The following is a 24,445-nucleotide window of genomic DNA, read 5'->3' on the forward strand; positions in this document are numbered from 1 at the left end:
AAATTTTAAAAAGACATTGATTTATTATATTTTGTTTTATGTTGAACTCCTAGTGGTCTCATATCCAGGAGATTAATCAGGTCTGCACTTGGTAAATTTCAGCAATGCTGCAGCCTCAAATACTCCTGGCCCATTCCCTAGACTCATATTATTAGCAGAAGTGATATAGTGTACTGCAAATGTATGATAATTTCAGTTATTGTGTGTCCTCTTCATTGAAGTGCATGAATATATTAGGGTATATATTAGTGATCCAGTGTTTTTTCATGAGTTTAAAAGAAAACCCGCAAAATGATTAACTCAACCTTCCACATTTCTCTACTGGCATTTCCATTACGTTGTCTTGTGAACTGTATCTTTCAGGAGATATCCTTGGCCCCTCTATCAGCGGTTTGGAGTCACTGATCAAGATGCCTTATGGCTGTGGGGAACAGAATATGATCAATTTTGCACCCAATATTTATGTTCTGGACTATCTGGCCAAAGCAGGAGACCTGAAGCCCAGACTTAAATCAAAAGCTATGTCATATATGAGAGAAGGTAAGAATCTGTGGAGAAGAGCCTGCCATTTATTGTGGGTTTCTATTAAGGTTTGATGGGAGAAATCATGCCTCCTGCATGGATTGCTTTCCTTTTTCCTTATCCACGCCTCAGATGTGTGATGAATAGATAGAGGGGCAGAATGGGCAGAAAATTGCAAACGCTGTCTGAGACAATTTTGTGAACCCTGAAAGCTTGCCAGTAGCAGCTGTCATAATAAGAAATGACCAGGACTGTAACACCTTCTGTAAAGTGTGTAACAAGGTAATTCAAATTTTACCTTGCCCACACATGTGGTTTAAGCATAGTTTTGCAATAAACTCAGTTTAACTGTACCTTTGGAATTCTAGTACAACTGGAAACATAAAAAGAAAAAACTCTGAGAATCTGAGGAAGCTAGTTTTCTCACCCAAAACCATATTATCTGTTTCTTCTTTACTTAAGTAGAGTTGCGACGTACACAGTCCTGACTTCCAAATTGCTCTTGCACCACACAGGTTGCATCCTTTTTTAACACAATTGGGCAGATTTAATCTCCAGTGTAGGACTGTTGACTTTGGTACTGTCACGTTACAACTATATTTGGACTCACATCCCAGATCAGTCTCCCACAAAGAAGGAACAAAGGCCACCGACAACAGAAACGGTTTTGTTTGCTTTGCTGAACTCCATGGGTTGTATTTGGCCTGACAACTGGACTTTGGCCACCCTAAAGTTACACAGTTTCAAAAATAATGAACATCTGTTTTTTAAGCAACTTCTTTGAAGTTTGCAAGCAATCTGTCACTCCCTGTAGATTGATTTATACTATCATAATGTTTTTAACTTCTCCAAACATTAGTTTTATTAAAGCTATTTTTAAATGAGTCATAACTGCATTGTTAAATTTGTCATTCAGTGATACATTGTTTAACTTAAATCATGCTTGGCTTTGGGATTTACAATGTTTCTTTGCATTCTTTTGCAGCCAGAATAAAAGCTATCATGGAATAGCTTTGATTTTAAAAAAGAAAAATACTTCTCTCCATCTCGTTTTCTTTTCTTTTGTACAGTTGCTTCTTATGGTCCTTTTGGAAAGGCTTATATTTATACATATTCTTTTATACATCGTGATCATAGTCTACCCAATGTAGCATAAAATAAACTTTATATCATATGTCTGAATTCCTAAAAAGTACAGGCTCCAAAACAACCTTTACAAATGTTTTTCTATACAGTACTTTGCTTGATGATTATGAATAGCTTTTTGTTATGCTACATTGTCAATAAAAATCATGCAGTACACCACCTTTTTAACATATCCAAGTTGGAAGGTCTTTGAAAACAGTATACAATGTTCCTTTCTAAAGCTTCCCTAAAAGTTCAGTCCTACACACTTTTGCTCTGAAGTAACTCCCACTGTATTTGAAGGTGTTTGCACCCTAATGAGTGTGTTTGGGATCGCAGTTCATACTACGGCTTCTCATGCTTACTCGTAAATGACTTAGTGGCCATTTCATGCATTACATTTGTAAGGTGTGCTTTTTATTTATGGAAATAATAGCTCTAAAAATGTGAAATGTCAATGCAACAGAGACAGGTTTCGTATAGGGACACTCATCAGGAAATAGTGATTGGCAGTAGATTTTTATTTTTTTTAGTGTATGTTCATTGACTAACCCAGGTTTGCTTCTGTCTAAACTGTGAAATGTCTCTGGTGTGTCCTCTATAGTTTATAATAATTGCTTCTTGACTGTCCAGTGGATCCATTTGTTCTCACTTTTCTTTCGGTAGGGCCATAGCATGTAACATGTGCTCATGACACAAAAGTAGTCCCATTAAGGTAAACTTGTGTTTTCCCTACATAGGAGATTATCTCTAGCCAAGTTGATTGTAAAATATGAAGTGACTCTAAATTATTGATTTACACACATTGAGATTACGTGTTGTATTCAACTAAGTTTTACTCTAGAGCAGACCCACCACTTAAAATTAATGAACACAACTAAGTTGGGTCCATTAATTTCATTGGAACTGCAATGAATAAAACACAGTTGAATACCACCTTGTGCTTTTATTCTAACAGCCGATTTATTCCTAAGGGCTAATTCATTTGGTCATTTGATCACTTCATACAAGTATTTTTTAAAACACATTTTGAGATACAAGTTCCTGCCAGGTGTTTATATGGGTTGGTGGTTTCAGTCTGTAAACTGTAGGGATTGACTCTAATCAAAAGGCATTACAAACATTTTAGCTTTAGTGCACAAACATGGTTCTCTTTTGGCCAGTTTGTTTTACATGTATGTGTGTTTGGGGAAGTGTAATGGTGGTAATATGTAGTATGGATGATGTAGTTTAAAGTGCAAGCTAGAAGAGATTATGCTTCCAAGCCCAGCCCTCTGATTTTATTTTTTCCTCTGCTGTTTGTTAAAGAGGTGCTAAGTGAATTGCACCCTTTATCTGGGTTGATTGATTTTAATTTTCCTAAATGTTTCCACCTCTGTCTCACTTCCAGAAATGCACTGGGTTGGCTCAGTAGGTGTGTTTTACGCCAGAGCAATCTCCCTGCCCCCTCACCCCTCTCTCTCCTGGTACACAACAGTGATCCCCATCTGCCAATTAGATAGTGCAGCTGCTCTGTTCTATTTGGCAAGCTTCTGCCCACTTCTTTCTTCTGCTGATTTTTCACTTTCAGATTGGGAGCAGAGCTAGCACAATATATATGGGATTAAAAAACCAAACCAAACCCAAGAGTTAAACAATACTCAGGAGAGATAGATATATGCGACTATCATGGTTGAGATAACATGGGTTCTGTTAGTAAGATTACACAAGTCATTCAATTTATCTGCTCCCATGCATGCTGAAGAGTAAAATGTGAGTGCAATTCCCTGAATGCAGTTTTAAACTAGAAAATTATATTTCACATTTCACCTTATCAGATAAGTCCCTGGGTAAGTGCTTCTTATAATCAGTTAGTTAGCAGTAGTAATAATAATTGGGCTTGATTATGAAGGAGTTAAGTACTTTGTCCCTGAAGCTTGCTAGCTGACCTTGGGCCAGTTGCCTTCTCTCAGCCTGACCTACCTCACAGGAGTGTTGTGAGGATAAAATGGCAGGTGGAGTGGGATATAAATGTAATAAAAACATAAATCAGTATTTGAATTCTTTCTGTATAATGTGCCAATTCAGCCTCCCATTACATTATGTACATCAATTAGTGCATCAGCTGTTTGATTATCTGAGACTGTAAACCCGCTGTAATAAGAAATTTCTCATGGATCTTGCTTTTTATAAGACACTATTTTGTAGCTGAGATGCATTATTCAACCAAGCACGAGTAGCAGTTTGGTTCCTATAAGGTTCAGCAATCAGCCTGCAGTGGATGCCTAGTTGGGAGGTGATAAACCTATTGAATAAATTCAGCCCAACTGTCATACAATGCTGTTCTCATATTTCATTTCTCCAGGATACCAAAGAGAGCTTCTGTATCAAAGAGATGATGGTTCTTTCAGTGCTTTTGGAAACAAAGACAATTCTGGGAGCACGTGGTAAGTGTTCAGTAAACAATGTGCATCTTTAATAGTCTTGTAGTTGGCAAGATGCATCAATTATGTTTTGGTACAGCAACCAACTGCCAAAGCCAGAGTCGTGTACTAGCCTTAAGTTATTATAATTCTTAGAGCTGGATGTGTACACCTGTGACTCACGTCCTAGGTCCTCTTATGCAGTTCTTGCATATTGCCCAGAGAATGTATAAAATGTAGTTGATATCTGCAGATTCCCCAAGGATTACAGATTACAAGTTTTAATAGCTGCACAGCAAGTATTAGGCATAAAATGCACACACAGAGTCACTAAGGCAAATTGGAATGGCTGCACCTATAGTCTAGTATAGCTTCTTCCCCCAACACCATGCCATGTTGACGCTAAGTTTGCTGCTGCGGCTGTATTTGCAACTAGATCATTCATTTCATCTGCCTTCCCATCTTTCACCTAGGGGCATTTGCAGGTGTTTGCGTGCAATACTGCTGCTCCTTTGACTATCTGATGGTTGTTGGTGGCAAGGAAAGGGGGAAAATAGAGAATTTCTGTATGCCAAGTTCTGGGTTTGGATCAAGTAATCTTTGGGGAGAGAACCCCACCAGAGATTTAAAATCACAAATTATCCAACATAGTAAAGCATAGGAATATAGGCTGTTAGAGCTTTAAAATATGCTCTTCTGAGTTCCTTCCAAAGTCCCCCTGTTCCCCTAGCATAGAAAAAGACCACATGTTTGGTAAAATAGAAATACTTTACTTAACAAACACTCCAAAAGTCAGATTCATGTGGTTTTCCTTAGTTAGAAAACACAAGCAGTAATTGCCTTAGCTACAGTGGTGAACGTTCTTTAATTATTGAGATAGGAACACACAAAAGGCTTGTTAGAGCCATGCAGTCTTAGCTACAGCAACCAGCTCAGACCTCACACACTGAGCTTCTAAGGTAGACAGTGGTACAAAAATAGGCTTGATTCCCTTCTCCTGAGGTGAATGGAAGTGACCTAGCTAAGCCTGGCAGGACAGCTTACTCTGTGGCATGAACTCCTTCATGCATTAATTAGAGTTATATGAGGTTGGTTATCCCTCAAATGTGTGGTTCTGGGTGAGTGTAGTGGGTCACTAAATAATTTCAGGAGAGGGGTGGAAAGTGAATGATCTGACTTTAAAGGTTGGAATGCTTGGTTGCCATCTGCTATGAACTCTTGGAGGATGAACCATTTGTTCTTGTTCTGACTTTGCACGGTAGTTCATGCATTGTAATTTGGCATATGAGCGCTCTCTCAATAGAAAAAGCTGCTGGCTATTTCCAAGTATTTCTTTTTAAGAGCTGCTTCGCATGTTTCACACTTGAGAATTTTTTCATAATGTTGTAGTATATTCCCTAAATACTTTTATTTATTTATCTGCACTCAGAGTTTGCATTTCCACTAAAGAACACAGAGGAGCTTACATATGGTTCCCATATGGTCTCCTATTCAGACAGTTTACAAGGCCAGACATGTTCATGAAAATATGTAATAAACAAATTGTACCAATTGTATGCAATTAACACATGCAAGGCTTGTTTTAAGCCTTCCAGTGCATATATTTGTGATATTTTCTTAAACAAATTGTGCAAGTTAAATTAAATAATTGGATCTGTGGAAGTGTTTAACTCCTACATATTTATTCTTCACTTCTCCCTAGGCTATCGGCTTTTGTGTTGAGGACTTTTATTCAAGCTCAGCCATTCATAGATATTGATTCATCTATCCTGGAGACAACAGCTGCTTGGATTGTTAGACATCAGAAGCACAATGGGGAATTCCAGGAGCCTGGGAGAGTGCTGCATACTGAACTGCAAGGAGGAACTAACAGCTCTGTCTCTCTTACTGCTTATATTATGACTGCACTATTAGAGTACCAAACAAATAAGGTAGTTATAACCATAGAAGCCAACTCCTAGGAGCCGAAGTTCCTTTGGCTCCCCTAATAAAATATTTGAAGGGGCCAAGCCTCCCCAAAGTTGATGGGCGTTGGTGAATGTGTCTATCAGACCAAAAAAGGTTGGCCAGTCCTGATTAAAGGAACAGCTAGACAAAGGGCTTATCCACACTTACTTTTCCTTTGTTCTTTCCAGGCAATGGTTTGCAATTTAAAGCTCTGAGATTGAGCACCTCATTTTTTTTACTCTGGAGCTTTCCCTGAGAAACCCGCTCTTTGAAGCTGAATTGGAGCAAGCGTTAATCTGTGGAAAACCTGAATTGATGTTGCTCTAATTAAGCTTTAAAGAGGAGGCTTTTGTTGAGAAACCCCAATTGGACATGGAGCGTTAAAGCACTGACCTCTTCCTAGAAGGGGGGAGGAGGCAAAAGGTAAGTGTGGATAAACCCAAACTCTGTCCAACCTGGGCTTGCATGTTAAGAAGGATCTATTATATTTCTGTTAGACCAGTAATGGGTTTATCTTCATTTTTTTCCCCATTTATCTTCAAAATGCAATTTGTATTTCACCTTTCATTGCATATTTTCTGTTGTGTGGTTTGCATGATCTGTGCTGGAGGTGGGAAAGGAGCTATACAAGGCACTGAAATCTCCCCATCTCCACTAAGCATCATCTAGATCCTGAGATTTCAGCAGGTCTTGCCCACACCCTTTCAACCATCTTTTCAGCCGTATGGGCTAGAAACTTGCTGTTTTTAAAAAGAAAGCTAAGATTCTCAGTCTGCTGGATTATGTGATCAAGCCAACATTCTCTGTTTTTTTGTGTGGAATTACAGCATACACACAACCCTGACATTAATGTATTAAGATTGCAATTTAACATTTGCTTGCTTAAAGGGAGTTCATAGTTTATTTCATGTCTTTATTTCTGCAGTATGATTATGCTATAAGAAAAGCATTGGACTTTCTGGAATTTAAATTACGTGAAGGCATATCAGATAATCATACGCTTGCCCTTGTGACTTACGCTTTATCGCTGGCAAAGAGTGCGGAAGCAAAGCAAGCTCTGGATCTACTGAATGAGAGATCAGAACATCAAGGTAGTGTAAGACAGCTGAATTTACAATTGCAGATGGTACAACCACTATTAGTGGTGAATGGAGCCACTTGGCTGCCCGGGGCGGCAAATGTGGAGGCACCCCCCCGGGGGCAGGACGTTGCTCCGCAGCGCGCATGTGTCCTTACGCATGCGTTGTGACGTCACGACGCATGCATCAGGACGAACAGCGCATGTGCTGGATGCCGCACATGCACAGTCCGTCCATGCTGGTGGGCCGGTGCACTCTTTTCTTCTTCTCCCTTCCTGCTGGGCCCTGGTTGGGCGGAGCCGCGGGGCGGGCCTGCGAGGAGTCATGCTTGTAGCTGATGTGACGCCCCTCGCTGGCCTGCCCCTGCAGTTCTGGCCAACCAGGGTCCAGCAGGGAGGGAGGAGAAGAAGCGAGCAAGCAAGCCAGCCACGGCACCGAGCGAGGTTTTTGTCGGGCGGCGGGGCTCGGCCGGTCGCGGGGGAGGGGCCCCGAGTGTCACCCCCTCCAGGGTGGAACACGGGGCGGATCGCCCCCAACCCCCCTTGCTCCGCCCCTGACCACTATGGTAGTAAAGGGTTTTCACACTTTCTAGCCCCAGGGTCCATGTGACATAGCTGAGGTTCACCAGTCATAAAATGGTGGTGCAGGGGCAAAACCAGTCACAAAATGGTGGCAGATGGAAGCAGAATTTGGCATGGGTATTTTTTTCTCACTTTTTAATTTCTTTCAACACATTTTCTTCCTCTTTCCCGTCAGAGGAGGGAGATCTCCCTTCCCTTCCCCCACCCCAAATGTGTCTATCTTTCAGCCATGGCACTTATTGTGGGGTGAGGGCAGGCAAGTGAGGAGGCACTAGCCAGGCTGAGGCCCACCTGAAAGTGGCTTGTGGTCCACTGGTGGATCCCAGCCCACTGTCTGAGAAACACTGTGTTAATATAAAGCAAATGTAAATCAAACCTATAGAAGCTGAGATACAGCATTATTTATAACCCTCCCCAACAAATCCCTAGTTATAAAGATGGTCACTGTTTTTAATTTTGAGAATATTAGGAATGCTTCTGGAACTTAATTTGAGCTTTGTAGGCTTCTCCTTGAATATACAAAAGGTGGATTACCTCCTTTCTTTTATTTGATAAGTCAATAAGTTTTCATTAATTTGTCTACCCATGCATGCATCATACTCATTTTCAAGTGGAACCTGCAACAAAAGGTTGCAGTGTGGAGTGTTCCTGTTCAGGATTCTAGCTAGGCAGCCATGCTCTTTTCAAAATAATTGATATTTGAAATGGTTGACTGTATGTGGACTTCAGACTATAATAGTTCTTCTTAGTTGTGAAAGGCTTATTATTATTATTATTATTATTATTATTATTATTATTATTATATTTTGTTGCTATGTGAAATGTTTATTCTTCTTTTTTCCAGAAGAACTCAGATTCTGGATATCACAAGCTTCTCAACTGTCTGATTCCTGGCAGCCTCAGTCTGTAGATATTGAGGTTGCAGGCTATGCTGTTTTGTCTCATGCTAAACAACAGAGATTATTAGAGGGGATCTCTATTATGAAATGGTTAAGCCAGCAAAGAAACCACCTGGGAGGCTATTCTTCTACACAGGTTAGAGAGTCATCTTTACAAAATTCACTGTTGTTATCTTTTCATAATTAATATTAGTCTTTTTTGTGGCTCCGGCCATGAAACTTCGAAAAGCACTGTTCTGAACTTGTGATAAATTAACTGCTTGGTAATTGGTTTCTAAATTGCAAGGAGTTCATTTGTTTTTGAGGATGAAAGGAAGAAATGCTTGGTTCTTCAAGGGAGCCAGTCAGTACCTTCTACAAAATGCATGCCAAAGCCACAGCCTGATTGCTAACAGGCCCAGAGCATGGTCTGTGGACAAATGTTGCAGCAAAGTAGGGGTTGATGTGACCAACACATGAATGGAGAATCCCACCTTGAGTTCTATGATGAAAATAAGATGGGATAGAAGTGAAATGAAATGAATTCATTACTGATGGGTATTTGCTACTTGGAAAAACTATTCATCAAATCATTAAAACCTAAGAAAACACTTAACAGATTGCTCTTTGATAAACAGAAGACTTTCTAATTGGTCTCTTCCACATCTCTCGGGAGTGTTCCATAAAAATGAGTGTGAGCAAGTGTGACATAGTAGATAGAAAACTGAATTTGAATTGAATTCAAAACTGAGGTTAGGTCTGAGTGTACTCCATAATGATGTTAGACCAATTACTTTATTGGTCATCTAGACAAATCCTCTGTAATGCAGGAATCTTTAACTCAACTGGGGCTTGAACCTACAACCCTGAGATTAAGAGTCTCATGCTCTACCAACTGAACCAACAATATTAGCAACAAACTGGTACAGCCCATTCCATGTTCCATGATTGTTCGATGTTAGCATTCCATTTCCTGCATTTGTTTTGATGCAGCAGTTTTGTTTCTCATGCTGGGTATTGCCCTCCCTGTTCCTTTTATTAGAACTTTAAACTTTTCTATAAAGATGACTTGTCAAGCATTTGTCATGCAAACATTATAGTTTTTAAAGATCAGGGCAAATACTGCCTGGTGCTCTGCCTAGCTTCTTTGGGCAGCAAGCAGAAGGAACAAGGAACTCCATAGGCCTGTTCAGGTATTCAGTCTGGGTGCCAATGTATATGTGAAGAAGGGAGAAAGAAGATTGCATCTGCCAGCCTCATCTCCCATTCCTTGTGTCCAAGGGTCCTATGTACTTACATTCAGCTATGAATAGGCTGGAACAGAACTCTGGCGGACTGTAGCATTGGTCCAAGCTACATGTTTGGAGCAGCAGTTCATAGACTCCTGTGTGTCTCAGCTCAAAGAGAAAAACAATTCAACTGTTAAGGCAGGCTGGAACCTACTTACTTTAGAGGCATCCATATTAAACAATAATTTGTCCTTGCTTCTCTATACAGGACACAATAGTGGCCCTGCAGGCTTTGAGTGCCTGTGCAATGCTTACTACTGGCATTGAAACAGAAATGGATGTAACAGTCAGTCCATCTAGCGAAAATGATCCAGTTGTGTTCAGAATTAATAATGAAAACCGCTTACTTCTCAAGACCAAAGAGGTACTGTAGTAAAGAAGCCCTTCTGTTTTCAGTGCAGTGCATTCAGTTCATTGTGCTTTTTTGAACATGCTAATACTCCCCATTGTGTTTAGGTTGCAGCTACACAGCCAGTGGGAGTTACAGTTTTTGCAAGCGGCCGTGGCTTGGGACTCTTCCAGGTATGTGATGTTGTTTTTGTGGAACTTTCTTTTCAGAAGGCTATTTGAACTAGAAACTATGTTCAGAGGTGGATTTAGGGGTGTGCGATTGGCTCACCTGCACTGGTCGCTAAGCTAACAGGGCACCACAACAGTGATTTAGAACAGAAGGCGGGTGGGAGGGTGCGCCAGATTTTGGCATTACACAGGATGCCACTGAAATTTGAAAGCCCTAAGTCCACCACTGCTACTTTTTAGGTGGATTACATTTTCATTTTCAAAAGTGGACTCAACATTATGTGAACTAGGCCACTTATTAGAGTCCCTGTGACTTAATTAATTTGGATTTTTCCAGTGTGTTTTGTCTGCTCCTTGTATTGGACTCTCTTAAAGCACACTATCATTCAATTATAACAATCATCCGTCCATAAAATAAAGAATCTATGGCTTGGTTTTTAATTCCTGTGGGCAGATCACCTTCACCCAATGGAATTTTTTCCATCCCTTCCCTCTTATTAGAGTATTTGTTTGGCTACATTTATGTTTGGTATCTGCCACTATTTGTAGATGCTGCCAGAAGAGATAATGTTGTTTGTAGTTTGAAGGTAGCAAGAGTGCAGAATATAGGTTAGTGTAGAAATCCAATACCTTTATTGCATACTTTTGTCTTTAATTCCCATAGAAGGTTTTAAACTGAGTGCATAAATTACATGAACTACTTTCCATGATGACTTGAATTCTGTGCAACAAACAAACTAATCTGCAGCAGATAAACAGTAATCAGCTATTCATCAGCTGTAAATCAACACTGGTGGAAGTTGAAGAGTAAACTATATGCTATTCCTGTAAAATCTCAGTAAGAGACCAGAGCATTGTAAATTGGCATTATTCTGGTGTGTGCATTTTCATAAGTGCTGTTTCTGATTACCATAAAGTTCAAATGTGTTTGAGAATAATTTCAGTTCCAGCAGTGGAGGCCAAGAATTGTGTCGGTATCACAGAAGGCAATTGCTTGCTCATCCATCATATTTGAAAGTAGTGGACTTAGCAGGAATTGTTTCCAACAACAGTCAGACTGCTAAAACTTAACAACAAATGGAAATATCACAAGCTTCTTTTTAAATAATGAACCTATCAAACTAATTTTAAATCTAGAATTAATCAAACATAAGCATTCTGTTATGGGTTTAAATTTATTGCAACAATAAATTGACTTCAAGCACTAAGTACATATTTACTTGTTTCCTAACAGTAACATTGATCCTATGCATATTTCCCCTTAAGATTATTCCACTTGAACGAATGGAGTTTACACATAATTAAGTGTGTATAGGATTGTCTTGTTACTTTTTAAGTGGCATTGGCTAGCATCACAAGTGGTAGCCTTATGCTATTAGTGGGGCTTGACCCTTCCAGGCCTACATGGCTCAACCTTACCACTAGGTCATTAGAGATTCAGGAAATCTGGTACAGCTTGGCGCTAACTTTTCCTTGACGAAGTAGAAGATTCCTGTAGCTGGGGGGCAGAGCAAGGCAAATGGCTGGAAAGCCCTTATTTCCACGACTATAGCAAAAACAGATTTAAAGCACGGGTCTTCCGTGATACAGTTCCAAGACCCTGCACTTTCTCGTCTGTAGTTTGGCAAAGCAAAAGAAATAAAGACTTCTGGAATAATTTCATCCAATACAGTTTGGGTTTGCTGGAACCACCTCCTTTCTTTCCTTTTACTTGGCAGGAATCCTCCCGAACGAAAAAGAACTGTGATACCCTTCAAAGGGTTATTTCCCCCCACCACTTCAACCCACAAGCTAGATCTGCTTTTCATCTGTGATATGAAATAGCATGTGATTATTACCATCTTTCTTTCTTTTTGCTGTATTAATTCCCTTATCCTGTGAGCCGTTGCTGCAAAGCAGCAGCTCATATGTTCTGGCATACGCATCCCAACCCTGGTGTAGCAGAACAATTTGTCCTTTCCTGTTGAAGCTCAGGCCAAGCGCTACCACAGTTGTTCCCAATGGCACTTCTGTGCCGGTGCCCTTGCATGGCACAGCTATTCTGCACAAGGAGCTTGTGGAAGGTTGGGTGGGGCTTGGCAGAGGGCTTGACGATACTCCTCCAGAGGCATCCTGCAGATTGCTCTTCACTTCCAGAGCCCTAAAAAGTGACACAGTCTACTTTTCTTCTTTAAATAACAACAAAATGAATAATAGGAGGACATCTTTGTCCTACTCACCACATGCAGGAAACATTTCTATCCTGTTAAAAGGTTCTGGGTTGTAAAAACTCTTTTTGGTACTTAAGACTGCGCAGCTGTGCAGCAGCTAACCAAAGGAGTCATCTGATAGCAAATTAAGAGTTTGATGAGGAAGCACAATAGTGGCCAGCCACATTTGGTAACTGGTGCAGCTCCTCTGTTGGCAGGTCTTCACAAGATGCTGCTCACCAATGAAATGCAGATTGCCAACCATGTGTAGCCGACTTGTTAAAGGGATCAATAATATTTTCTGATGTTGTGGCTGTTTGGAACTGCAGAAACAGTGGGACTGGGTTGGGAGGTACCTGGGAGGCCCCATTACAAGTCCCCCCCCCTCCATTCAGTTCTGTGGAGACTTTCTGGTGATTGATTATTGCATCTGTCTTTGCAATTCTAAGAACACAGAGCTGATTTTTAGGAGACCTGTCTGTTCCCCACCCCCAGACTCCTAAGTATGTTATGTCCATCTGAGTACAGTGGTACCTCGCTAGACGAATGCCTCGCAAGACGAAAAATTTCCGCGATTCCCCCCCCGTCAAACCGCTCATCCCCCGTTGGTGCTTCGCAAGATGAAATTTTCGCTATACGACAGCACTCGCAGAACGAATTAATTTCATCTTGCGAGGCACCACTGTATTTTTTTCCCCTTACCAGGTGTCCCAGCATCTTTATTGCGTTCTGGTCAGCCGGTTTGAAACTTTATTTATCTTGGATTTAAAAAAAAATCAAAATCAAAGGCGTAGTTGTTATGCTCTTTGTGTCTACTGTTGATAAACTTACACAGCAAGCTTTCCTGTTGGCTGGAAAGGAAAGCATCCTTAATTAAACTCTTCACTGTGAAATGGGCTGATCTAGTCGAAACTTCTGGCAATGTCATGCCTGACTTCCAGAAGCCCTTTCTTTTGTTTTGGATACTAACATCTGTTCCATGCATATACCTGCAGCAAAGTGAGGAATCCAAATTGGTTTTAATTAATGTGCCTTGTTGTTTTAGTCAAGATGGACATGCTTATTTGGGGTTGTATCCAACAAAGCTGTCCAGTTCACGCAAGAACATCTGCTTGTGCAGCAAAATTTCTCCTTCCTCTCCTCTCCTTTCCTCCATGTGCCCCCCTAATCGGTTCTGGGGATTCCCCCGACCTTCTGCAGCTGACTTGTGAGGGGTGCCCTGGGGGATGGGGGTGCTCCTTTTCACAAGCAGAAGTCCTTGCATTAACAGAACAGACTTGTTGGATGCAACTCCGTGAAATTAGGGTTTTAACTCTGCTTAACCAAATTAAATATATTTTGGACTTCTTAACACACTGGACATTGACAGGGCTCCCTTGAGATAATACCCATCTGGTTTTATGAGGTTGTTTATGACCCATTTTTACAGGTGCTTGCATTTGTTGTTTTTATATGCAAGTTAGGCTGCATGCACAGTTACCTGAGCCCCATTAGTCTTACTTTTGAGTAGACACAAACTGGATTGTGCTGTTAGTTAACATTCCATTTCCTTCCTCAACACCCAATTTAACAGCCAAATAAAATACTTTGGAGAAGAAACTCCTGCTGAAGATAACCCTTTAGCATATACCTCCATCCAGACATCTGTTTGCTATGATCAGAGGCTTAAGAATAAACATAGGAAAGCAAAGGATTCCTGGACTGGTAGGAGATTTTTCCAAATACTTGACACATTTCAGATGGAATATTGCAGGGACTGCCGCCAGATTTTTTTATTTTTTAAAAAAACTTAATAAGGCTGCCAGTGACTGGCGCTGAAGATTGCCCTGTTGCTGTCAGTAGTTGCTGGAGTGTAGTTTGTCCTGCTATTTCATTAGTGTGCTAGGGGCTGCTGTGCTTCCTGGAAGGAACAGGAGCCTCTTTGGGGTCAGAAGTTGGTAAGCTTAGTTACATTAAGTGTTACAAACACTGAATTCTAGCTATCCGTCAGTGTTCCTGGATAGTCCCTTTCAGAGTGCTGTTTTGCCACAGCAGCTTCCTATTCATTTTGGCAATTTTTATTTTATTTTAGCTAAACCAGTAGTGGGGGTCTAGAGATGATCCAGGAGTCTAGAATGTATTTTGCCCCACAGCCGGAACATGACTTTTGCCAAGCAAGACTTCTGGCCTTTCTACACAATTAAACAAAAGAGTGTCCCTAGCCATCCTGATCCAAACTACAGTTTGCAATGTCCCCCATCTGTATATAAAGGTGTGAGGAACTTTGCTTCAGACTACCTGCTCTTTCTCCGCCTTCTTAAACATAGTGGGTTGTGTGCTCCAGCACAGGGGATTGAGAGCACCCAACCTTAAAGATTTTTAAAAAGCCAAAAACCTAAAGTTTACATTATGGGAAAGGAGGGCCAATTTGGGTTTTGCCACTTAAAAAAAAGTGTCAGGATGAGCACGCCAGTGTTCAGGTTAGACAGCTGGAAACACTCAACAGTCCAATAATTTCAAACAAATAAAAACCTTAACTAGGAAGATCACAAAATAGTACAGACATAAATTCAGTTATTGAGACGTGAGCATTATCCAGTAAATGCCCAGACAGTCACACTTATATCCAATTACAAAAAACAATGCCTGCACAATCTGGAGAAACTATCACATTTCCCCAGATACAAAACATTGTATATTTACGTGCTTGTAAAATACGTTTTCCCTAGAACAGAAGTGCAATCTTAAGGGAAGATGGTTTGTTCCCAGAAAATGTGTAGCAAATGTTCACATATTGTACAAAAAGTCTGCAAGACCTGAATTAGTTTTGCCGTCCTCACAAACCCCAGTGTTGGCAGCTGTGGGTACCAGCCTAAGTGTAAGTCACTTGTGTGTGTGAATTGTGAAGGGCTGGCTGTACACTGGATGCATCTCTTTCTGTCTTCTAAACCACTATACAGATGTGCCCTACAAAATGAGTCAGTCAATGCTCTTTGTGTGTGGTATGAAATCTTGCTTTGCACCATATGCAGCAGAGAAGGAAGGAGTTTTTTCCATTCCTGAGTGGATACTAGTCAGGTAAAGCATATTCAGTCACTCCTCTGTGAGGCTTTCTTTCTATGTGGGCTTTTCTTTGTCCAGTACCAAGGAATGGAAAATAAAACATGAGGCTTCTTTCAATTAAATGTGTTCTTAAGGGGTCATTCAGTATATTGTTTCAGATGTTCCTGTGCAGCTGGTAAATTCTTACCCGTTTGCTTCTCTTGGCAAATACTAAAACAACAGCTTTTAGGTGTTGACAAATTGCTGATTTGCTTCTAGCTTGATTTGACCAAATTCACAACGTGTCTCCAATAAGGAGAAAGCATGTTCAACTTATTTTATTATTTTGGGATCCTGATGGGCTTCTTTTGAGGCCTTAGAAGTGGATGTTTTCATTCAGAAACAGTGATGTGTTTTACCTTCCTTGCTTTTTGGAGGTTCTTTTTATATTACAGCAGTTCTGTATTTAGTTTCCTAAACTCTGAGAGGACATAAACTAAGGGACTACCTACATATTATATGCTAATGTGTGTAGCAGTGCCACAAGCAACAATTTTGTTTTTTGAAGAGGGAACTATGCCTTGTTCCATAGCACCCTCTCCTCCAATTTTATCTCAGTAGGGTTCTAAATGCTTTTACAAACCTGCATTTTGAACCTCATGAGAAGAGGAAACTGATAGACATAGATTAATTAAGGGCTGTTCCACACTTTGGCTTGTGCCATGCTTAGAAAGCATGGGTTTGAGGGGATTTCCCTTTGCCCATCTCCTTTCCAAGGGAAACCCAGCTGTTTAGCAATAGATCTGAACAAATGTCAATCCGGGGAAAACCCAAATTGCTGTTTGCTCTGATTGAATGCTAAAGAGTGATTTTGCCTGGGGGAAAGCAGTGGGACAAGAGGAAGTGTGGCTAAGCCCTTGGTCAAGCACCCCACCTTCTCTGGTTGCTTCTCTTGCTTGCCTCCTACCCACATGATCTCTCTACATTGGGTAAAACAAAGGAAGATCGAGTTGCTTTTATATAAAGCAGGGAGTAGAGAAAATGATCTGGGAAAAGAAGCTAATGGAGAGTACCGGTAAATATTTATCTGTTGTAGCTTGCTATGCATGTGATTGATATTTTCCCTTGAAGAGCGTTAATGGAATGGAATACTTTTATTTGCAGCATATGTACTGTGTATATGTTTAGTGACATATATTAAGCCTTCAATAACACTTGATTCCTAAGGTTACTAGTATTTACATTAGTAAATAACACTTAAGATTTTACTGTGGAAAGGTTCGTGTTTTGGATGGTTTCATGTTTGTTTCTGGATGGTTTCATGTTTACTCTTGTTTTGCAATGTAAGAGAGATAAGGAGTTTTTTGGGGGAGCGGGGCGGGTAGTCATATGACCTATGCTATATTATAAACGTATTATTTTAATGAATTTCTTCTGAGTTTCATTCCTGGGAAATCAGTTCCAACTTTTCTTTAATGCAGTGGTGGAAAACTAGCCTGTGGGCCTAATTAGGCCCTACAAACTCTCTAAATTTGGCATGTGAAGCCATTTTGGGCATACCACACCTACCTGTCAAGTTACCTGGAGCTGTATGTCATGAGGTGTAGAGATTTGCTATCTGTGATCTAAGTGTTATGATTAGCAATAAAGGATCTCTGATACTGGCGTCAAGCACCACATTTTTAAAATGGGAGATAAACCTCTGCCTGCCCTAATTGTCACCCTTGCTCAATGTCTGGGTGAGCTGATAGGAAATTTAGTAATAAAATTAAAATAAAGAGTCAACAGCCTATGTTTTTGCATGCAGAAGTGTTTTTCTGCTAAAGTATTCTGTCTAATTGTGAAATAAAATGATATTTGCATCTCTAGCATATTTCCAAGTACAGAAGTACCTTTTCTTTGTTTATGCCACTTTCAATGGTTGACATGGCAGTTTGCAATGCCTAGGGATTCATACAAGTTACACCCCTATCTGTCCTTTATGGTAGCATAATGTTAATGGCAACGTACTCAGGGATTTCATAATTTGCTTGCATTAGCCTGGCAGTTTTGCTTCTCTTACATTCTGGATTGACTCAAATTATTCTATGGTGAATGTTGATGCTGAAACTGTATCACAACTATATAGTTTTCAGGATCTAGAATCTAGACTGCCCTATTCTTACCTCTCTTCAAGAGCTCTTTCATAGTGCTGCAGGTTGATCTCATTTGTTTGCATTGTATCACTTATACACGCCTGTAATTTCACGAATGTTTGATGTTTGCACTCTTGTAGCTCAATATTATGTACAACGTGAAAAATTCACATACCAGCAGGCGGCGTAGATCTGCACAAAGTCAGGAAGCCTTTGACTTGGATGTTGTCGTAAAGGATGACAAAAAAGATATAAATCACTTAACGCTGAACGTTTGCACCAGGTAAGTAAATATGTGAAACTACCACTCCTCCCCTTTTATTTACAGAATTCTAATAATATTTGGACAGGGCACTTTTTTATTTTTATTTTTACACATACATGAATTGCTCAAGGGAGCAAAGATTGCATGTATATAAAGCAAAAATATCAGGAATAGCAGATTTGAACAGATGGTCATTTTTTGCAGAACAGTTCTGAATAAACATGCTTTGGATCAGGTTTCAAGTCTTCACAATGCCAGTCAAATTTGTTTCCTTTTTTAGATAGAAATTAATTAGCTTGCTTTCCTTCCGTTTAGGTCTGTGCATTTAAACTAGCTGATTTTAAATGGTTGCTCACCCGTTTTGCTTTGGTTCCACAAGGGCATCCCCAGCAGTTTTCATGGAGTCTCCCTATTTAGGGTGCCAGCTAGCTAGTCAAGTCATTTTTCAGGATACCCCATTCCACCCTCCACTGCCCCAAGTTTTCTGTTTTTCTTTTTCAACATCCTGTGGTTACTGATCTTATTCAGATTTCATCGAACTCTTTGTGGTTTTATTCTCCCCCCCCCTTAGGTTTTTTAAAAAATAAAAAACACATATTTATTGTACTTATTTAAACCTTGGGGTTCCTCCTAGCATTCTGATGCATTCCTCTTGGACTTTATTTTTCTACAATACTAATGTATAAAACAATTATACCAGGATGGCAATGACCAGAGCTTTCTTCCTATTTGCAGTTACAACACAGACATAATTACATCCAGTTCCAATTCAGTTATTTGTTTTCAATAGCAGCTACTTTGGCCTGAAGACTCATCCCACAGATGGTTTTGTTTCCTTTTAATCTCACGAGTCAGCCTCAGCCAGCAGTTGTACTGAATTTCTTTCAAAGCCATATCTGTATTTAATCATCCCTGCTGCCAGGCCTAAGAGCATTGCTTTGAAAAGTGAGTCTTCCTCTCTTGCAAATTGTCCCCATATAAAAAGAAATACAGTTTTATTAAATTACTTTTAACTACTGTCAGGCATTCAAAATACAGATTGGAGACACACTCTTTTTCCAAGAGAACAGTGGTGGTTTACTGTCTCTGCCAAGCAAAATCCTTCTGCCACCTATTTGAAGAACTCCCCTCATGAAAAGGTACTTAAGTGTTACCTCATATAAAATAAAAAGCCACCAACACGTTTTTCATAGCCTAGCTGAGAGTTAGCATTATTATGTGCAGGCATCTACTATATTGTGTGATTATCTGGACGAAGTTGCTTTCATGAGCACTTCTGGGAGGCAAAAAGAGAAAGGGGGGAATTATCCCAGAGGCTCCATTACATAAATTAGTTATATAGGCTGCAATTCTATATCTACATAACTGGGAATAAGCTCCATTGAACTCAGTCAAATTACATATGACATGTGGTGAATTGTGTTGTTACTTAAATTCCATGCATTATTTTAGGTGCTACAGACCATCAACTAGTTAAGTGTTCAACAGATTTACCTATGCTTGAGTAACAAGTTAATCAACTAGAAACTGAATACTACAAAATGTTGGAAAGCATCCAGACAATCAGCAAGCTCTTTATTTTCCCATCACATTTGTGGTGAATGAAGTGGAACTCAGGTGATGGAATGGGTCCATCAGTCAGTAGACTCTGCAGCTACTGCTTGCTTAGACGAGCTAGATTAGTTCAGTTTTGCTGCAATCAGTTTTCCGATAACCTTGTTCTGCTTGATTCTAACTGCCAAGTGGACACAGTCCATCAAAAGGCTGTGACTAGGCCCATTGAATGCAAAGGAATGGGACTTACTAACTTTGCCACATTTTATTTTAGTGGGAGTTTTGCTGCACTGTCAATTCTTGCTGGAAAAAACTGATTCCCTTCTTGTTCACTCCCAGGGTGTTCTTGCCTCCACATCATATCTTTTACTGGTCTATGCACTTCTTAAAACCATCTTCCTGCCATTTCCACCTCTCCTCAGTTACATCCCCCTTCTTAGGGTGATTCCAAGAAGCGCCAGACAGCAGAGGAAATAGTTATTTCCAAGTTGTCGCAGGGGGCCTATCTGGATCAAATTAATTAACTGACGAATGCATGTCCCTAATAATATTTTCCAAATTGAGAAAGATAAATTTTACATACAAGTGTTTAGCAATTTTCTTTGTAAATTATTGCCATGCTGTGTTTCTCAATTGGCACCCCTGGATTTTAATTAAGGGTTAGGATAATTAGAACAACAAAGAGTGAAATGTATTTTTAAAACTTTCCAGTTAGAATATATTGGGGATTTAATGCCCAATTCTTGGTCATAATTTTGTTGGTTCACGTACCAGATAATTGAATTCCTCTATTTAGATGGTGGAGAAGTGCAAATATTTGCTACGCACTGTTGCTACGTTTATTTTGTGAGTGTGCATTCATCCATTCATTCTATGTAATGGTCACTATTCAAACAGAAAATAATGTCCCAAAGCTACTTAGAGCATAAAAGAAATTAAAACCCCATTGTTGTTGTTTAGTCGTTTAGTCGTGTCTGACTCTTCATGACCCCATGGACCAGAGCACACCAGGCACTCCTGACTTCCACTGCTTCCCGCAGTTTGGTCATACTCATTAGGTCCAGTCGTGTCCGACTCTGGGGTTGCGGCGCTCATCTCGCATTACTGGCCAAGGGAGCCAGCGTACAGCTTCCAGGTCATGTGGCCAGCATGACAAAGCCGCTTCTGGTGAACCAGAGCATGCACGGAAACGCCATTTACCTTCCCGCCAGAGCGGTACCTATTTATCTACTTGCACTTTTGACATGCTTTCGAACTGCTAGGTGGGCAGGAGCAGGGACTGAGCAACGGGAGCTCACCCCTTTACGGGGATTTGAACCGCCGACCTTCTGATCAGCAAGCCCTAGGCTCTGTGGTTTAACCCACAGAGGAGTAGTAGTAGTAGTAGTAGTATTTATTTATCACATTTATATCCCACCTTTCCTCCAAGGAGCTCAAGGTGGCATTTTGTTGTTCAGTCGTTCAGTCGTGTCCGATTCTTCGTGACCCCATGGACCAGAGCACACCAGGCACCCCTATCCTCCACTGCTTCCCACAGTTTGGCCAAACTCATGCCAGTCGCTTCGAGAACACTGTCCAACCATCTCACCCTCTGTCGTCCCCTTCTCCTTGTGCCCTCCATCTTTCCCAACTTCAGGGTCTTTTCCAGGGAGTCTTCTCTTCTCATGAGGTGGCCAAAGTACTGGAGCCTCAACTTCAGGATCTGTCCTTCCAGTTAGCACTCAGGGCTGATTTCTTTAAGGATGGATAAGTTTGATCTTCTTGCAGTCCATGGGACTCTCAAAAGCATCAATTCTTCGGCGAACAGTCTTCTTTATGGTCCAACTCTCACTTCCATACATTACTACTGGGAAAACCATAGCTTTAATTATACGGATTATACGGACCTTTGTCAGCAAGGTGATGTCTCTGCTTTTTAAGATGCTGTCTAGGTTTGTCATTGCTTTTCTTCCAAGAAGCAGGCGTCTTTTAATTTCGTGACTGCTGTCACCATCTGCAGTGATCATGGATCCCAAGAAAGTAAAATCTCTCACTGCCTCCATTTATACCCCATATAAAATAACAATAAAACACAATACCTATACATATCCATTTAAGAACATTTATAAAAGAACAAATCCTACCCACCTCCTTAAAAGAAGAAGGCAGGCTAAAAGTAGAACTCACTGCTCTCCCAATTAAGAGTCACAGGCATGGATAAACAGGAGTGTTTTAGCTTGGTGCCTAAAAGCCAACAATGATGGTACCAGGCAGACTTTCCTGGGGAAAGCATTCCATAAGTAGGGAGCCACCACTGAGAAGGCTCGTTGCCACCATCTGCATCTTCCTTGGAGGAAGCACACAGAAGGGCCTCATCTGACAAGCAGTGTCTGAGTAGGTCAGGGAGAGGTGGTGCTTGAGGTATTGGTGTCCTGAAATCAAAACAAGCACTTTGACTCAAGCCTGAAAACTAATTCATAGCTAATGCAATTGTGCCAGAATTGGTTTCATAGGCTCAGATCAGCAATCTTGCTGCTGAATTTTGCATTAGCAGTTTAAAGGCAGCTTTAGATATAACACATTGTAATAATTTGATCCAGAGATTCGTAAACAGAGGTTAGGCTATTCCGGTGCCCCAAGGCCACTTGTGCCCCAAGCCACAGTAATGGTTCCAGAAATATCCCCACGTTGCTTTTTCAGAGAGAGTATAACCCCATTCAGAATAATGTGTGTGTACATGTCATCAACATAATCCTTCCCTTTAAAAGGGTGGAAAGACATTCAAATCACATGCAGGTTCTGTCCCATTGTAGATTATACTTGTAGACATTGTGGGGTGCATGAAAAGTCACATTCCTCCATGGGTTCATACACCATCCATGCAAATGGAGCTGCCTATTCAGTTAAGTATATGAAGTGAACCATAGTTTTACATGGAGTATTTACAATAGAATGTTTGAGTAAGTTTATTTCTATGTAAACTATTCTGTTCCCTTTTTTGTTTGTTAGGTATTTGGGTGTTGGCTCATCTTCAAGGAGTGGCATGGCCCTCATAGAGGTTGGATTACTGAGCGGCTTCTCTCTGTCACCCAGTTTCATGTCATTAGATGATCCAGTTAAGAAAGTGGAGAAGGCGGAAGGCAAAGTCCATTTATATTTGGATTCCGTAAGTCAAAATACTGGATGAGGGTTTAATTAAATTCTTTTTTTTTTTTTTACTACCCCCTGCCCTTTAAATTCAGATGCCACATTTTAATGAAGTTTAAACAAAAAATATATATATATCTTTCTGGAACTGATAAAACAGGGTAATATTCTCATAGGGCATGCACTGCTTTCCCCACAGTAGGGTTTTGGTTAAAGCTGTATTCTTGGAATACTGTTTTGTTTTAAAGATATGTTTGTTGTATATGACCTTGTAGTGTTCAGTGAAACACCAGTATTAAGCACATGAAATATGGATTCATACAGTGTTCCTAGGGTGCATTCTTTACACAAGGTGTGGAAGGAGCAGCAAATAATGGGGTTGTGTGTCTCTGCCCCCAAATATGGAACATTTTTTTCCTGGACTAGCACTAATGTTTGTATATGAGTTCATATATGAGTCTGCTCCAGCAGTCTAATCTGCCCACTCCTACTGGTGAATGAAAGATCCACACTGCCAGGATGTGTTCAGCTGTATGTGTTGGTTAATGCGAAGTGTTCTGTGTACAAAGAGGAATGCATTGCACATTGGGGCAAAAGAACCCCTAATTTCACATTTACGTTTATGTGGTTTGATCTGGAGGTGACTGGTCAGGAAAGAGATCTAGGCGTCATGGTGGATAGTTTGATAAAAATGTTGACCTAGTGTGTGGCTGCTTTGAAAAAAAAGTGAATTTCATGTTAGAGGGATCATTAGGAAAGGGGCTGAAAATAAAACTATATATTTTTACTCTTGGAATTCTGAGTTTAGTTCTGGTTGTCACATCTTAAAAAGAGTATTGTAGGGTTGCGGGGTGTGTGTGTGTTAAGTGTAACCAAAATGATAATGAAGTGGGAACAATTCCGCTATGAGGAAAGGCTTTTGAGTTCAGATATGTAAGATGGGACATGATAGTTGTATATACAATTATGTGTATTTTGGATAAAGTGAATAGAGAGAAATCCCTCCCCCACTTCTCGTAATACTAGAACCTGGGGGCTTCCAATGAAGCTGAATGTTGGAAGGTTTAGGACAGGCAAGCAGGAAGTGCTTCTATGCAAACCACATCTGTAGCCACCGAGAGAACAGGATGCTGGACTAGAGGAGTCTTCATTCTGATCGAGCAGAACCAGTTAATGTTGCTGTATTTTAGTAACAAGAAGTTAGGACGTTAATTCATCTAGTCAGCTACATGCCTTTACCATAGGAGTATATAAAAATTCTTTGAAAGCTTTCTTTCTTTTTACTTTTTAGTTAAATGAAACACAGGTTTGTGTAGACATTCCAGCTGTGAGAGACTTCAAAGTGGCAAATACCCAGGATGCCTCTGTGACTGTGCTGGATTATTATGAACCCAGTAAGTGCCAATTGTTTTTGACATATCTCATATTCAGTGCTGAAATAAGCAATTGTAGTTAGTTAAGTGAAGAATTGACTCCTTTCAGCTAGGAAAGAACCATATTAAATGGAAAATACCCTAGTATCAAATACCACTTGGGGGGGGGGGATGAACAAACTAATTCTTCCAGAATGTAGTTTGGTGAATTTCTTACAGGATAAACACTGTGAGGTGAGGTGGGCAGGAACCATTGCTCTTGGATCCTTAGCTAAATTAACTTTTAGGAATTTAAGGGAAGAAAGTTTCCTGTCCCCTCCTCCCCCAGCACCTGCTGAAAATCTTCTTGGGAGGGCCCTCCAAAAGGATGATAAACTTCATTTCCATGAACCTCAAGTTAACTTACATTTGGATCAAGGCCTAATTTTGAGTAATTCTCC

At 40.4% G+C, this 24,445-nt stretch overlaps 1 protein-coding gene across 3 annotated transcripts in view; it reads left to right on the forward strand.

Moving 5' to 3' along the window:
• CD109 (CD109 molecule) overlaps nt 1-24,445 on the forward strand; it is a 67,753-nt gene that overhangs the window by 42,610 nt on the left and 698 nt on the right. For 2 of the 3 annotated variants that reach the window (XM_033143252.1, XM_033143250.1), the window contains exons 23-32: nt 364-540; nt 3,992-4,073; nt 5,752-5,980; nt 6,922-7,087; nt 8,501-8,691; nt 10,032-10,187; nt 10,280-10,345; nt 17,828-17,970; nt 22,495-22,651; nt 23,924-24,026. In XM_033143252.1, coding sequence (XP_032999143.1) covers nt 364-540; nt 3,992-4,073; nt 5,752-5,980; nt 6,922-7,087; nt 8,501-8,691; nt 10,032-10,187; nt 10,280-10,345; nt 17,828-17,970; nt 22,495-22,651; nt 23,924-24,026 — 1,470 coding nt within the window. The remainder of the gene's footprint in view (nt 1-363; nt 541-3,991; nt 4,074-5,751; nt 5,981-6,921; nt 7,088-8,500; nt 8,692-10,031; nt 10,188-10,279; nt 10,346-17,827; nt 17,971-22,494; nt 22,652-23,923; nt 24,027-24,445) is intronic. The other variant, XM_033143251.1, reaches the window with a different exon arrangement.

The sequence above is a fragment of the Lacerta agilis genome, chromosome 3, assembly GCF_009819535.1.
Source record: "Lacerta agilis isolate rLacAgi1 chromosome 3, rLacAgi1.pri, whole genome shotgun sequence".
Taxonomy (NCBI): Eukaryota; Metazoa; Chordata; class Lepidosauria; order Squamata; family Lacertidae; genus Lacerta; species Lacerta agilis.